The sequence below is a fragment of the Salvia hispanica genome, chromosome 5, assembly GCF_029641045.1.
Source record: "Salvia hispanica isolate PSC_SH4W2 chromosome 5, Shi_PSC_v1, whole genome shotgun sequence".
Taxonomy (NCBI): Eukaryota; Viridiplantae; Streptophyta; class Magnoliopsida; order Lamiales; family Lamiaceae; genus Salvia; species Salvia hispanica.
The window spans coordinates 36,252,307-36,264,250 of NC_142696.1; the positions used below are offsets into that span (position 1 = coordinate 36,252,307).

Below are 11,944 nucleotides of genomic sequence, written 5' to 3' on the forward strand. Positions count from 1 at the left end.
GAGGTAGATGCAATGCTGCACCAGAATGGTGGTAAATCCTTAGCCAATTGGAATAAGAGTTTGCAAGAGCTCATACATATTATTCTCTTCGTCTCTCACTCAAAACGTGACATTTACATTTTCTAGGATGTTTCATTATTCTTATAGACACATTTTTTAAAATCAAATCATTATTATCTCTATTTTATTATTCTTCAGTTCTCTCTCTACACAACTTACAAAATATAATTGCATACACATTTTTTTAAATAAAATCATTATTATCTCTATTTTATTATTCTTCAGTTCTCTCCCTACATAACATACAAAATATAATTGCATACAAATTTGTGACGAACAGGAAAATCCATAGAACTACATAGTCTAAAATAGTATAGAATTCATGTGATATTTAATCCAAGTTAACATTTACTAAATACATGTATATATATACAAATTTCAATTAATAAGCTCGATGCATTTCAATGAATACGTTGTAGGATTGGGATATGGTCGTGGAGCAATTAATAATAACATCAATTTATATAAATTTATAACGTACTTTTTGTGGTAGTAGTTAGATGATCTTATCCTGTCTTAGAAGGGAATTATTTTGGGTGCATTGATGTGATGTGTGGTAGTTTAGATGTAATGATATGTATGCCCTATAATTGACTTTTGTGGTTCCCTAAATCAATGAAATAATGAAAATAAAATGCACAATCAATACCATCCTTTTTCTAGCATGATTTTACATTAAATTCAACCAAGTACAAACTTTATAGATTGCTAGGCACACCAATTAATAGATCCTTATTACATTTCTAATCGTGTTCAACTACAATAAATACGCTAAAATGAATCAGTTTGGCTTATAGTAGTAGCAAGTAAAAACACATTTGTAGCAAAAAATATTGAGAATTCGTTTATCTACAATAACCAAGTTTTGATAATCTTGAAGATAGAAGACATGAAAAGATTGATTATCTCTGCAACTACAAGAATGTAGTTTTGATAACAAGATTGCTTATCTCTTCAACAACACAAAAAAAAAAATCCAAAATGAAGCATCCATCTTAATCAATTAGCCAAGAGAAATTTGGCTGGTTGAAAGAGTGCAACTCCCCCTCTCTCTGAGCTGCTGTATTTCTTGTATATCCCCTTCAGTTTCTGAAGTCCAGCCAACGCATGCAGCGCCACGAGCTTCTTAACACAATCCCTACAAGCAGTCATCATCACCACAACATCAACACAAAAAAACATCAAATTCATTAAGTTTAGGTTGCTTAATGTCAATGACGTGGTTGGTAGTTTCAAGATTCTCACATGAGCTGTTGTTCTGAGAAACCAGTGTGCATTTTGAGTGTCTCATTCCACGCTGGAGACTTCTGCAATGTGCATCTTGCTGCGTAGACTGCTGAGGCAGCAACCATAGAGGGAGAGTACGCAAGAATCTCGTAGTCCATCATCCCTAGCTCAGCGAGAAAATAGACCATATTCTCCACCTACAAACATGATCTATAATCATCATTCATCACACTAGGTGATTAAGATACTTGGAAATGTGTCGTTGAGGGGATGCGTTTTCTTACATCAGAACCGGTCATTGATGCTTTGATGAAGCGAGCAAGGAACACATATGGCGTTGGGACAGTCAAGTTCCACTCGAGCTCCCCCAGGATCCTCTTCTCCATCACCAAGACTTGCTCGTTGGTGTAGCTTCTATCCGAGATGCACACCAAGTCATTCACCTACAAAAGATCACATGAGACCTAGATAACCAAGCTGTGTAACTTTTGTTAGATCAAAATGAACTCTTCTGGCAACCTGAGGCGCCCATATCTCTTCGTATTTGGAGGCTATGAGCATTGCCCCCATTCCCACCAACTGCAGCTCCCTTCTTAAAATAGTCTTGGATGCTAGAAACCTATCAATGATGTTGATAGTGAGGTATAGTGTCTCAAGAGAGAGCTCGAATTTGTAGTGGACTTGAATCAGCCAATCAATTAGAATTGCTCTCATTCTCTCATTTATCTCAGGCTGTGAATCCATATAGTCTTTAGCCCTTCCCTCATTCTGCAAAATGTATAAAAACATCACCAACAGCAACATATATAGTACAATCTAATTAATCTCTCTTTACCCCTGAAACATTGATGTATTATCATGTATATATACCTCAACTGACTTGTAGAACTTATAAATCTCCTCAACATACTCAACAACAGCCAAATCATTGCCCAAATCCTGAGCATCGATATCAACAATCGTTGCAGCCTGCAAAATAGCCGGGGAAACCACACATGAGAATTGGGGGAAACTGCAATAGCCCTCCAATTGAAAAAACTAGGGAGCAACATATGTGACCTTGCTTCTTGCTGTGAGGGCTGAGGTGAGAGTTGGAAGCTTCTTTTTCGGCTCAATTTCCTTGCTAAGAAGCTTCCTCTCCCTCACTGGAACTTCATTTGAATCCGGGCTAATCTCAATGATCTCCTCCGGCTTAGGTTTTGTGCTCACAGCTTTCTTCTGCACCGGCCTACGCGCCACCGCCCTCTTCTCTGGCAGAGCTGCATTAGCCTCCAGTGAATTCTGCAAGATTCAGACAACACAGATAAGATAAACCAATTGAATTAAATGAATAGCAGAGAAGAAATAAATAGGGTTCAAGAAGAACCTTGTTGGTTTGAGCTTGTGCATTAGCGAGTGCTCTAGCACCAAAACTCCTAAAAAAACACACACTCAACACGATCAAGGGGTATCCAAAGTTTTCATCTTTTCTTTTCCAATATTCGTGAGAGCATGAAAAATGGTATTATTTGAGAATTGATGATACCTCGTAACAGGTCGAGAAATCCGAGGAATCGGTTTGCCTTCAACAGCTCCATCAGCAGGGATGAGATTCCCAATGTCTCCCAGTGCGCGGCGGCTCTTCCTCTCCGCCGCCACTTTGTTCTGTTTATTCGCTGTAAAATTCACAGAAGCAAGGTTAGATTTCATTTGAAGGAAAAGGAAATAATCCAAGAAAATGAGAGAAGGAGAATAAGTCATCTTGATTATCAATACATTGGTCACCTCTCCCAACCAAAAATTAGGATCAAAAGGGTGAAATTAAGAGATATGAATCCATCTTCAATCAATCAAAAACAGTGATCACGCCCCAAAACAAATGATTTCTTTTTTAAGATCAAAAGGGGTTAAATCGAGAGAATCCATTTCCCTTTAAACGAATGAATAAAAGCATGTCATCTTCAACAAGAAACAGTGAAAGATGGTACGAAAAAACAAAAAAGGAAAATTTAAAAAGAAATGCAGAAGATCACTTACGTTGTTGAACCATCTGCCTTGAGGCCATTCTCAGAATCTTGGAGAAAATAAAACTCTAAAACCGTCTTCGTCTTTCTCTCTCTCGCTGGAAAAGTAAGGGAAGTTGATGAAGAGAGGGAGAGCAAATGGGGTTTTAAGGCAACACAGTGCGGCGATTAATTTCATAATGTTCAACGGTCTCATTGATTTGAATTTTCCAACCGTTGGATCAAATGGATCGATCGGTCTAGATCTGTTTTACCATATTAAGCCAATTTAACTTGTTTGCGTCATCAAAATTACTATTGCTTTGAATCTTCGATTTACCTTTTATATGTTATACACTTATTGGTGATAAATCTTTTTTTTATTAAAATGGGATGAATAATATTTTTAAAAAAATCGAGCATAGCAACATAATGAAAGTTTTGTAATGCTATGGACCCAAATTAACTATGGAGTACATTTTTAGGCGTTTAAATTTATAATTTTGTAAATAAATTTGCATTATAAATAGATCATTCTTTGGAGCACTTACAATGTGTGCATATTGCATAGACACAAAGATGTTTCTTTTAAGAAAAGAAAAACGGTGATGAAGGATGGAATCTCATAGCTTGGGAAACCATTCAAAAACCGATCAATCACGGAAACTTAGGTAAGGGTGATATCTCTACCAGAAATTACTCCCCTCGTCCACGAAAAATAGACCACATTTGCTATTTTTGGTTGTCCACAAAAAATAGACCATGTTTAAAAAATGAAAGTTTTAATAACTTCTCTTTTACTTTTTTCCATTCTCTCTTACTAATAATATGGACCCCACATTCCACTAACACCACCTCTCTCTTACTTTACCGATTCCACATTAAAACCCGTGCCATTCACAATGTGTCCTATTTTTCGTGGACTGAGGGAGTATAATTTATTGTTCAAATGGTGGTGGAGGTTCGTTGAAGAGCAAACTCTGTTGTTGAAGGAAAGTGTCTAACAAGTATAGGGCCAGATCATTGGCTTTAACAATTTTAACGAGGCAGTGGACCATGCAGCTAAGAAAAGCATTCTTGTGAAAGTTGGTGACGAGACGTATACAAGCTTATGGCTCGACTATTAGACAAAGACCAGAAGTCTAAAAAAGTAAAAATCGTTTACCTAGACTGGTTATGATACCGATGCAGAATGAAAATCTTATTGAGAACATGGGGGATTGGGAAGAAGAAGGCTGGAGATGGAATTTCAGATGGAGAAGGAAAATATTTGCACATGAAGAAGACTTAGTTGGTGACCTCCTAGCAGCCATGAACCAATCAAACATTAGGGATGTGAGGGTGTGGTTAGGTGATAAGTCAAATCCTTTTCCAGTATCTAATTTTGTCTAGTAGGTTTTCCAGCGAATGGAGAAGGAGAGCTCACCCCCGTACCTTACCTAGGTCGAATACATTGGAGGAACCGCGCCCCACCCCGAGCTCAACTTCATCTATGACTCATTCTCCAAGGAAGACTCAATACCAAATAGAGTTTGCACAAGTTAAATGTCGTCGGCATTGAGGATATCAATATGTTCTATGCATGGAGGAAACGAAAACCATCGATCACCTCTTTTTCAGCTGCAAGATCTCCAGCAACCTTTGGTATTATTGTTGGCAATGGAACATATCTCTCTATCACCCCAAACAGTGAAAATGTCCTTCCACTCTTGGTTCGACACTTCTTTCAAAAAACTTGACTAGCAGTTATGGATCGCTATGTTCTAAGTCATCACATGGTCCATTTGAGATATTCAGAATAAGATTACTTATCAAGTTTCAAGCATATTTGGGAGTTCGAGGAGAGATGATTATTTTGGTGGATGAGTGCTTAGGCAATAAGTACGTTGTTGCAACGCACTATGCACACGACACCAAAACATATATGCTTGCTTGAGCATACAAAGTTGTTTTGGCCAATAGATGGACGATACGTGATAATCAAATTTTTTTCATCTGTATATACGAACACATTCCCAACACTTCCAACGTTTATTTTTTTTTTTCTCACCTATCATATGGATTCATTACATATTTTTTACATACCACAAAAAATGCAAACAATTTCCCTAATGAGGGTATGTTTAAAATGCATCCTAATTTTATACCAAAACTAAGCCCAAATATATATGAACCCTTAGGTCAAAAATTGGATGATGGAGATCTATGATTTCGCCGACATTAGTTATATGTGACTTGGACATTATGGGTAAAATGGTTCGATTGATAATTGCATTATGTATACATATAATTTGAAAAATATACAATACTTTATTGGCAACATACACCATACTTAGGGCATTAGAGCATTCCTAATAGTTTCCCTAAAACCTCCCTTATTTCTTCTAACTCCTGCCATATCAGCGCCACATCAGCACCATAATTTATCCCCAGTTTGTAGCCAACTTTTAGCCAACTGCTCCAATGGTTTCTCCCTTATTTCTCCCTAACTCAACATTTCATTTTTACATCATCACTAATTTAATTGTTTTATTTTTGTATATAATAAAGCTAGCTAATTTAATTTATAAGACAAAACAAATAATAATAATAAAGTTCGTTGTATTAAACACGGGAGAGAATGAAGAGAAGGTGTGTATTTATAGGGGGAAAATTAAAAAAAAAAAACAAAAAATATATTTATCGCCGAATTATCGCCCACAGTGGTCGGCGATAATTCGGCGATAGTCCGGCGATTTTTCGCCGGTTGGCGATAAAACGGGAGGAAAAATCGCCGAATTATCGCCGACCTCTCCCATTGGTCGGCGATAACTCGGCGATAGACGGCGAAAAACCGCCGACTTTTAGCCGGCACCATTGGGAGTGCTCTTACATATACTACACTTATAGCATTAGATACACTACTTGTGAATTTGAAAACATATTTAAACAACATTACAATTTATTCAGCATCACGAACATTAAGTTTAGGGCATTACATATACTGCACTGAGGACATTACGTACAACTGCTTCCAAATTTAAAAACACACTTTAACAATATTACATTTTTCGACATTATATACATTGAACTTAGAGCATCGTAGCAATGCAAAGAAGATCAAGTCTTTATAGAATTATTCAAATTATAATTTTGTGTGTTTTTTTCGTCGGAACGTATGCAATTGAAATTTCGTTAGAATCCTTGTAAATTATATGAAAAAATAATTAAATCAAGAAAGTTATATAAAATAATTAAACTTTTAGGATTTTTTTTAAAAAAAAATTCAAGGATTGACTTAGATTAAATAAATTATATAAATCTGTCAAATATTGCAATCTAAGCAATTAATTATTCTAATTTATTAGTTCTAATTTAGTTTAGCATAAGAATAAGTTTTGACATACTACGTACCCGTAATTATGTTTTTACAGGTTTCAAAGATATATGGATGATTTATGGGTCTGAACCCTTATCATTAAGAATACAAAAATCAAAATGTAACGCTCCTCTAATAATCATTTGATGTTCCAAAATAAACAAGTTAACCTCTACGATTATTTCGTATGATAACGACGAACATTCCTGATTAGAGATCCATTTAAATATTGTTGGTCATAGGGCATTGTTGTCGAGTGACAAAAGGGCAAATCTGTATGAGTGTCATCTATTACTAATTTTGAGATTAATTTATAATTTTATTTGGATATGGAAAGCCAAATCAAATTCAATCACTTTTCAATATATTTTGCTACTTCAGTTTTAAGCTTGTTTGATCACATAAAATACGTCCAAATTTTATTTATAAAAGTTAACGCTTATTTTTATAAATGGAAATTAATTAATGATTTATTTGGATATAGAGAATATTTACAGATATTTTAAAAAAATAAAAAACATACACGAACCTATCAAAATCTCTAATTCAACTATGCTAAACGTCTTAATAATTGGGTTGTGTTTCATCCTAATTTAAGTAACAAATTAATTAATTACATTAATGATATTTTGTTTTTTCTTAGATCTTCAATTAAAAAAAATGAATCACTAACGTGCTTTGGATGTGAAGTTTTACCAATTTGAATAAAAATGAATTTTTTTTCACATAATAAAACAAAAAAGTTTGAATTAAATGAAACATCACTCTCTTAATAGGCCGATTCCATCTCAACCGTCCATAACTTAGATCATAAGCTCATCAGAAAGAGAGGGAACGAATGAGAGCCGTCGATGCTTCTGTCCACATATATAAAATCACTCTTAGGTCTGACATCTCACTCACACACTCTCTCTCACTAATTCACTCTCATCGATCGAGTAGAGATACTTCTTACTCGATCACCTGTTCATTTTCCTCTTCAGCTCGCAAATTTACAGGTTAATTTTCTTTCGATTTTGTATTACTGCAGCTCAGATCTGTGCTTCATTTGCTTGTATTTTATTTTTAATCATTTTTTGGTGCGCTGTTTTGGCTTACATTTATAGATTTTTGTGTCAAGCTTTGTGGAAATGAGGTCTCGATTATTGAATGTTTGTAGATCGTGTTCGTTGAATGAGCTAATGTCATTCCAGATTGAGCAAACTGTTATGTTTTCTACACTATTTTCTTAATTTGAGAACCGTCGATGAATTTTAGAATGATGTAGCGGCGGATCGCCTTCGCTTGATGCAGGTCTTTGTAAGTTCTAAGTTTTTCTATCGTAAATATGCAGATCTGATTGAGATCTGTGAGATTTCTTGTTGTGAATGTAGTTGCTGGCTTTTTCGACCTGGTGCGAGATCTGCTAGGAAAATGGAGATTTAGTTCAGGCATTTAGTTAGATGATGTGCGAAATATATCAGAAGTAAAAATATTTGAATTTGATTTCGTCGACTGTGTTAATTACTATTATTGTTCCTAAATGCATTTGGCTGCCAAAGATGATTCTGCCGATAAATTATTAGTGATTTAGCTGTCTTATTTTCTAATGGATGTTTATGATAAATGTCAATGCCTCTACTTCTTACCAATTCTTTTGAAATTATAGGAAAATGAGAGAAATCCTTCATGTTCAGGGAGGCCAATGCGGGAACCAGATTGGTTCCAAGTTTTGGGAGGTTGTTTGCGAAGAACACGGCATAGATCCAACTGGACGATATGCTGGTACTTCCGATTTGCAACTGGAGCGTGTCAATGTGTACTACAATGAGGCATCATGCGGCAGGTTTGTTCCTAGAGCTGTGCTTATGGATCTCGAGCCAGGAACCATGGACAGTGTCCGCACTGGACCATATGGTCAGATCTTCAGGCCGGATAACTTTGTTTTCGGCCAGTCTGGTGCTGGGAACAATTGGGCGAAAGGCCATTACACAGAGGGAGCTGAGCTGATCGACTCCGTTCTAGACGTAGTAAGAAAGGAGGCTGAGAATTGTGACTGCCTTCAAGGTGATCGGCGACAGACAAATCTACACTTTATAAGAAGTTTTTTTTGCTTTCTTGATGGACATCTTGGCGTGTTCTGACTATTTCTATTATCTCCGTGATTCATTTCAATAGGTTTCCAGGTGTGCCACTCACTTGGTGGAGGAACTGGTTCCGGTATGGGCACCCTGCTGATCTCTAAGATCAGGGAAGAATACCCTGATAGGATGATGTTGACATTTTCGGTGTTCCCTTCCCCCAAGGTCTCGGACACAGTGGTTGAGCCTTACAATGCCACCCTCTCAGTGCACCAACTTGTTGAGAATGCTGATGAATGCATGGTCCTCGACAATGAAGCTTTATATGATATTTGCTTTAGGACCCTCAAACTCACCACTCCTAGCTGTGAGTATATTTCACTAATACTTCATGCCTTTGCTTTATCTAGTGTTTCATAAAATACCTTTACCCCTGCTGCCTGCAATGATTTTATCTTTCACCTATTTTTTGCTTTTGGAATTGCATTTATATCATAAAAGAATCTTGAAAATGTTATGGCAGTACCTATCTACTTTCTTTGTTATAGGAAATATGTGGTTGTAATTTATGCTGATAATGAATAATCGTGGTGTTTTGTTGCTGGGTTGACTATAATAAAATGCTACACAAACCTAAATATGAAATGTTGTGCATGAACGCTGCTTCTTGTTGTCTTTCAACATGCATTCCGTGTTTCTATATGCTGCTATAAATTGATGAAAGTTTGCTAATGTGCTGTTTTATCTTTGGATAACTACCAAGCTCTTTTGCCTCTCAAGTTATATGCACTCTATTGATCAATGAAGTTTTTAGGTGTTTATGTATATCTACTTCATGACCTGGCTCATCGTTATTTGCACAAAACTGCTGCTATTAATATTTTCTTCCCAAAAGTTTGTATTTTTCTTGCTAACTTGCTTACATTCCTTTAACTTTTTATGCAGTTGGTGATCTGAACCACTTGATTTCTGCAACAATGAGTGGAGTAACTTGCTGCCTTCGATTCCCTGGTCAACTCAACTCTGATCTGCGGAAGCTTGCTGTTAACCTCATTCCATTCCCCCGTCTGCACTTTTTCATGGTGGGGTTCGCTCCTCTGACATCTCGTGGTTCTCAGCAATACCGTGCTCTGACTGTTCCAGAGCTTACCCAACAAATGTGGGATTCCAAGAACATGATGTGTGCTGCTGACCCACGCCATGGGCGTTACCTCACTGCCTCAGCCATGTTCCGGGGAAAAATGAGCACCAAGGAAGTCGATGAGCAGATGATCAACGTCCAGAACAAGAACTCTTCCTACTTTGTGGAGTGGATCCCCAACAACGTGAAATCCAGTGTCTGTGACATCCCGCCAAGGGGTCTCTCAATGGCATCAACCTTCATTGGGAACTCAACCTCCATTCAAGAGATGTTCAGAAGAGTGAGCGAGCAGTTCACAGCCATGTTCAGGAGGAAGGCTTTCTTGCATTGGTACACTGGTGAAGGAATGGATGAGATGGAGTTCACCGAGGCTGAGAGCAACATGAACGACCTTGTCTCCGAGTACCAGCAGTACCAGGATGCTACAGCGGACGATGAAGATGAGTACGATCAGGACGAAGAGGCCGAGGAGGATGACATGTGAAGAAGAAAATAGAGCCGCCCACTCGACTGGCCCCTACCTTGTTTGCTTCGTTACATGTGTTTGGAAATACTTAATATGCCGTTATTTCTGCCGTGAGTGCCTGAAAACTATCTGTTTTTCTTCGCCCCAATGGTTAGTATTGGCTACATGAAAAAGTGTGGGGAGAGTTTGTGGAGTTAATATGAGTGTATTGTGGAGTTAATATCAGTGTGTTGTATGTTTGATTCGTAGCGTATTATTCTCTCTTCTGTGCGATTTCTGCCTATCCTTAAAAACGCGTTTTACAAATATATTGGGTTTCATCGAGAAGTGGCCATGTGCTTTTATACTTGAATTTGCATGTGGTTTCTTCTAAAGAATACACCATCTATCTGTGTCTCGAGAATCTCTCCGTCATATACTCCTATTAGTTAATTTAGTTGGATCAAATTTCACGCATGATTGGATGTAGAGTTTATTTTATTGGTATTAACTATTAAGTGGAGTATTGTTTACATCTGTGTATTTAGACTTTATTACTTCTATAAACATAGCCCAAACTTGGCTGAATGTATTGTTGGGCTTTAGCCCATTCACTTATCTTAAGTGTTGTTAAGAATGAAAATGATAGATTTGACGATTTAAAGTGGTAGTTATGAGTGTTTGCAATTACAAAAAAGTCGAAAATAAAAGTGATGGAAACAAATGACAGTCGTTTTGAATAAAGTGATGGCTCTTTATCTTTGTATTTTTTGTCATTTACTAAGAAGACAGTACTCCATAAACATTTAAGTGATTTAGATAGTTTGATAAAGAGGATAAATAAATAAAATATAATAAACATATATATTGTAGATCTTTTTTTAATAATAGAATTTCAAGATAGATGAGATATCTATCTTATTTTTTAAACTATGAAATTTGCACGTTTATTATCTTAAAAAAATTATGATGGAAAATTTCAGACTTTGATATATTTATATTTGACGAATTGAGACTGTTTACTTTCTTATTTACCCTTAAAATTCCATAGAGGGTATATTAGGCACTGTAATTACTCTCTCTCTTCTACAATTCGTTATTTTATTACTCCTCTTTCTACAATGTTATTTAGTGATTAAAAAACAATAGTAGGAAAGTAAATAAAATAAAATAAAATAATTATTCTTTTTAAGTATGTTTCAGATAAAATAAACGCCCCAAAATGAAAAATCTAAAGTAGAGAAAGGCACACGTGTCATCGGATAGTTCAGAGCATATCTCACATATTGAATAAAATTTTGTTTACAATGCGTTAAGAAAACGTTTCTCTAAAAAAAAATGGCAAAAGCCATACACAAATCAAGATAAGAGAGTGAATTAGAATTAACAAGATAAGTCATCCAACAATAAGTTATTATGGCTTATATTTTCTTTTATTTTAATTATATACATTATCTAAGTACTTCCTCGTTCGATAGTAATAGAGTCATTTGGTCATTTTAGTACGTTCTATAGTAATAGAGTCATTTTAAAAGTCAACAAATTTTTTCACATTTACTTTACCCTCTCTTACTTTTTCTCTCTCCTCATCTCTCTACCTTTTTCATTTTCCACTTTATTCTCCCTTTACGTAACTCACCTAACGTGTCAAAAAGAAACGCCTCCATTACT

General features: G+C 36.1%; 2 protein-coding genes across 2 annotated transcripts; one reads left to right on the forward strand and one right to left on the reverse strand.

The window, feature by feature from the left end:
- Positions 1–857: 857 nt before the first annotated feature.
- Positions 858–3,423, reverse strand: LOC125190337 (G2/mitotic-specific cyclin S13-7-like). The gene is made up of 9 exons (XM_048087614.2): positions 3,304–3,423; positions 2,813–2,942; positions 2,654–2,702; positions 2,347–2,568; positions 2,158–2,256; positions 1,807–2,055; positions 1,572–1,730; positions 1,306–1,484; positions 858–1,198 (listed from the first exon to the last, which is right to left on the reverse strand). Exons 1-9 carry the CDS (start codon positions 3,329–3,331, stop codon positions 1,060–1,062), a joined length of 1,254 nt encoding a protein of 417 aa, XP_047943571.1. The 5' UTR covers positions 3,332–3,423; the 3' UTR covers positions 858–1,059.
- Positions 3,424–7,489: 4,066 nt separating this feature from the next.
- Positions 7,490–10,621, forward strand: LOC125190924 (tubulin beta-6 chain). The gene is made up of 4 exons (XM_048088346.2): positions 7,490–7,625; positions 8,276–8,673; positions 8,785–9,054; positions 9,633–10,621. Exons 2-4 carry the CDS (start codon positions 8,280–8,282, stop codon positions 10,310–10,312), a joined length of 1,344 nt encoding a protein of 447 aa, XP_047944303.1. The 5' UTR covers positions 7,490–7,625; positions 8,276–8,279; the 3' UTR covers positions 10,313–10,621.
- Positions 10,622–11,944: the final 1,323 nt, after the last annotated feature.

Excerpts from the sequence above, each read along its gene's own strand:
- LOC125190337 (XM_048087614.2), bottom strand. The coding sequence starts at position 3,331 with ATGGCCTCAAGGCAGATGGTTCAACAAC. Across the intron at positions 2,257-2,346 it reads CCCTCACAGCAAGAAGCAAG|GCTGCAACGATTGTTGATAT; the intron begins GTCACATATGTT and ends GCTATTTTGCAG. Across the intron at positions 1,199-1,305 it reads TTCTCAGAACAACAGCTCAT|GGATTGTGTTAAGAAGCTCG; the intron begins GTGAGAATCTTG and ends GACTGCTTGTAG.
- LOC125190924 (XM_048088346.2), top strand. The coding sequence starts at position 8,280 with ATGAGAGAAATCCTTCATGTTCAGGGAGGCCAATGCGGGAACCAGATT. Across the intron at positions 8,674-8,784 it reads GAATTGTGACTGCCTTCAAG|GTTTCCAGGTGTGCCACTCA; the intron begins GTGATCGGCGAC and ends TCATTTCAATAG. Across the intron at positions 9,055-9,632 it reads CAAACTCACCACTCCTAGCT|TTGGTGATCTGAACCACTTG; the intron begins GTGAGTATATTT and ends CTTTTTATGCAG.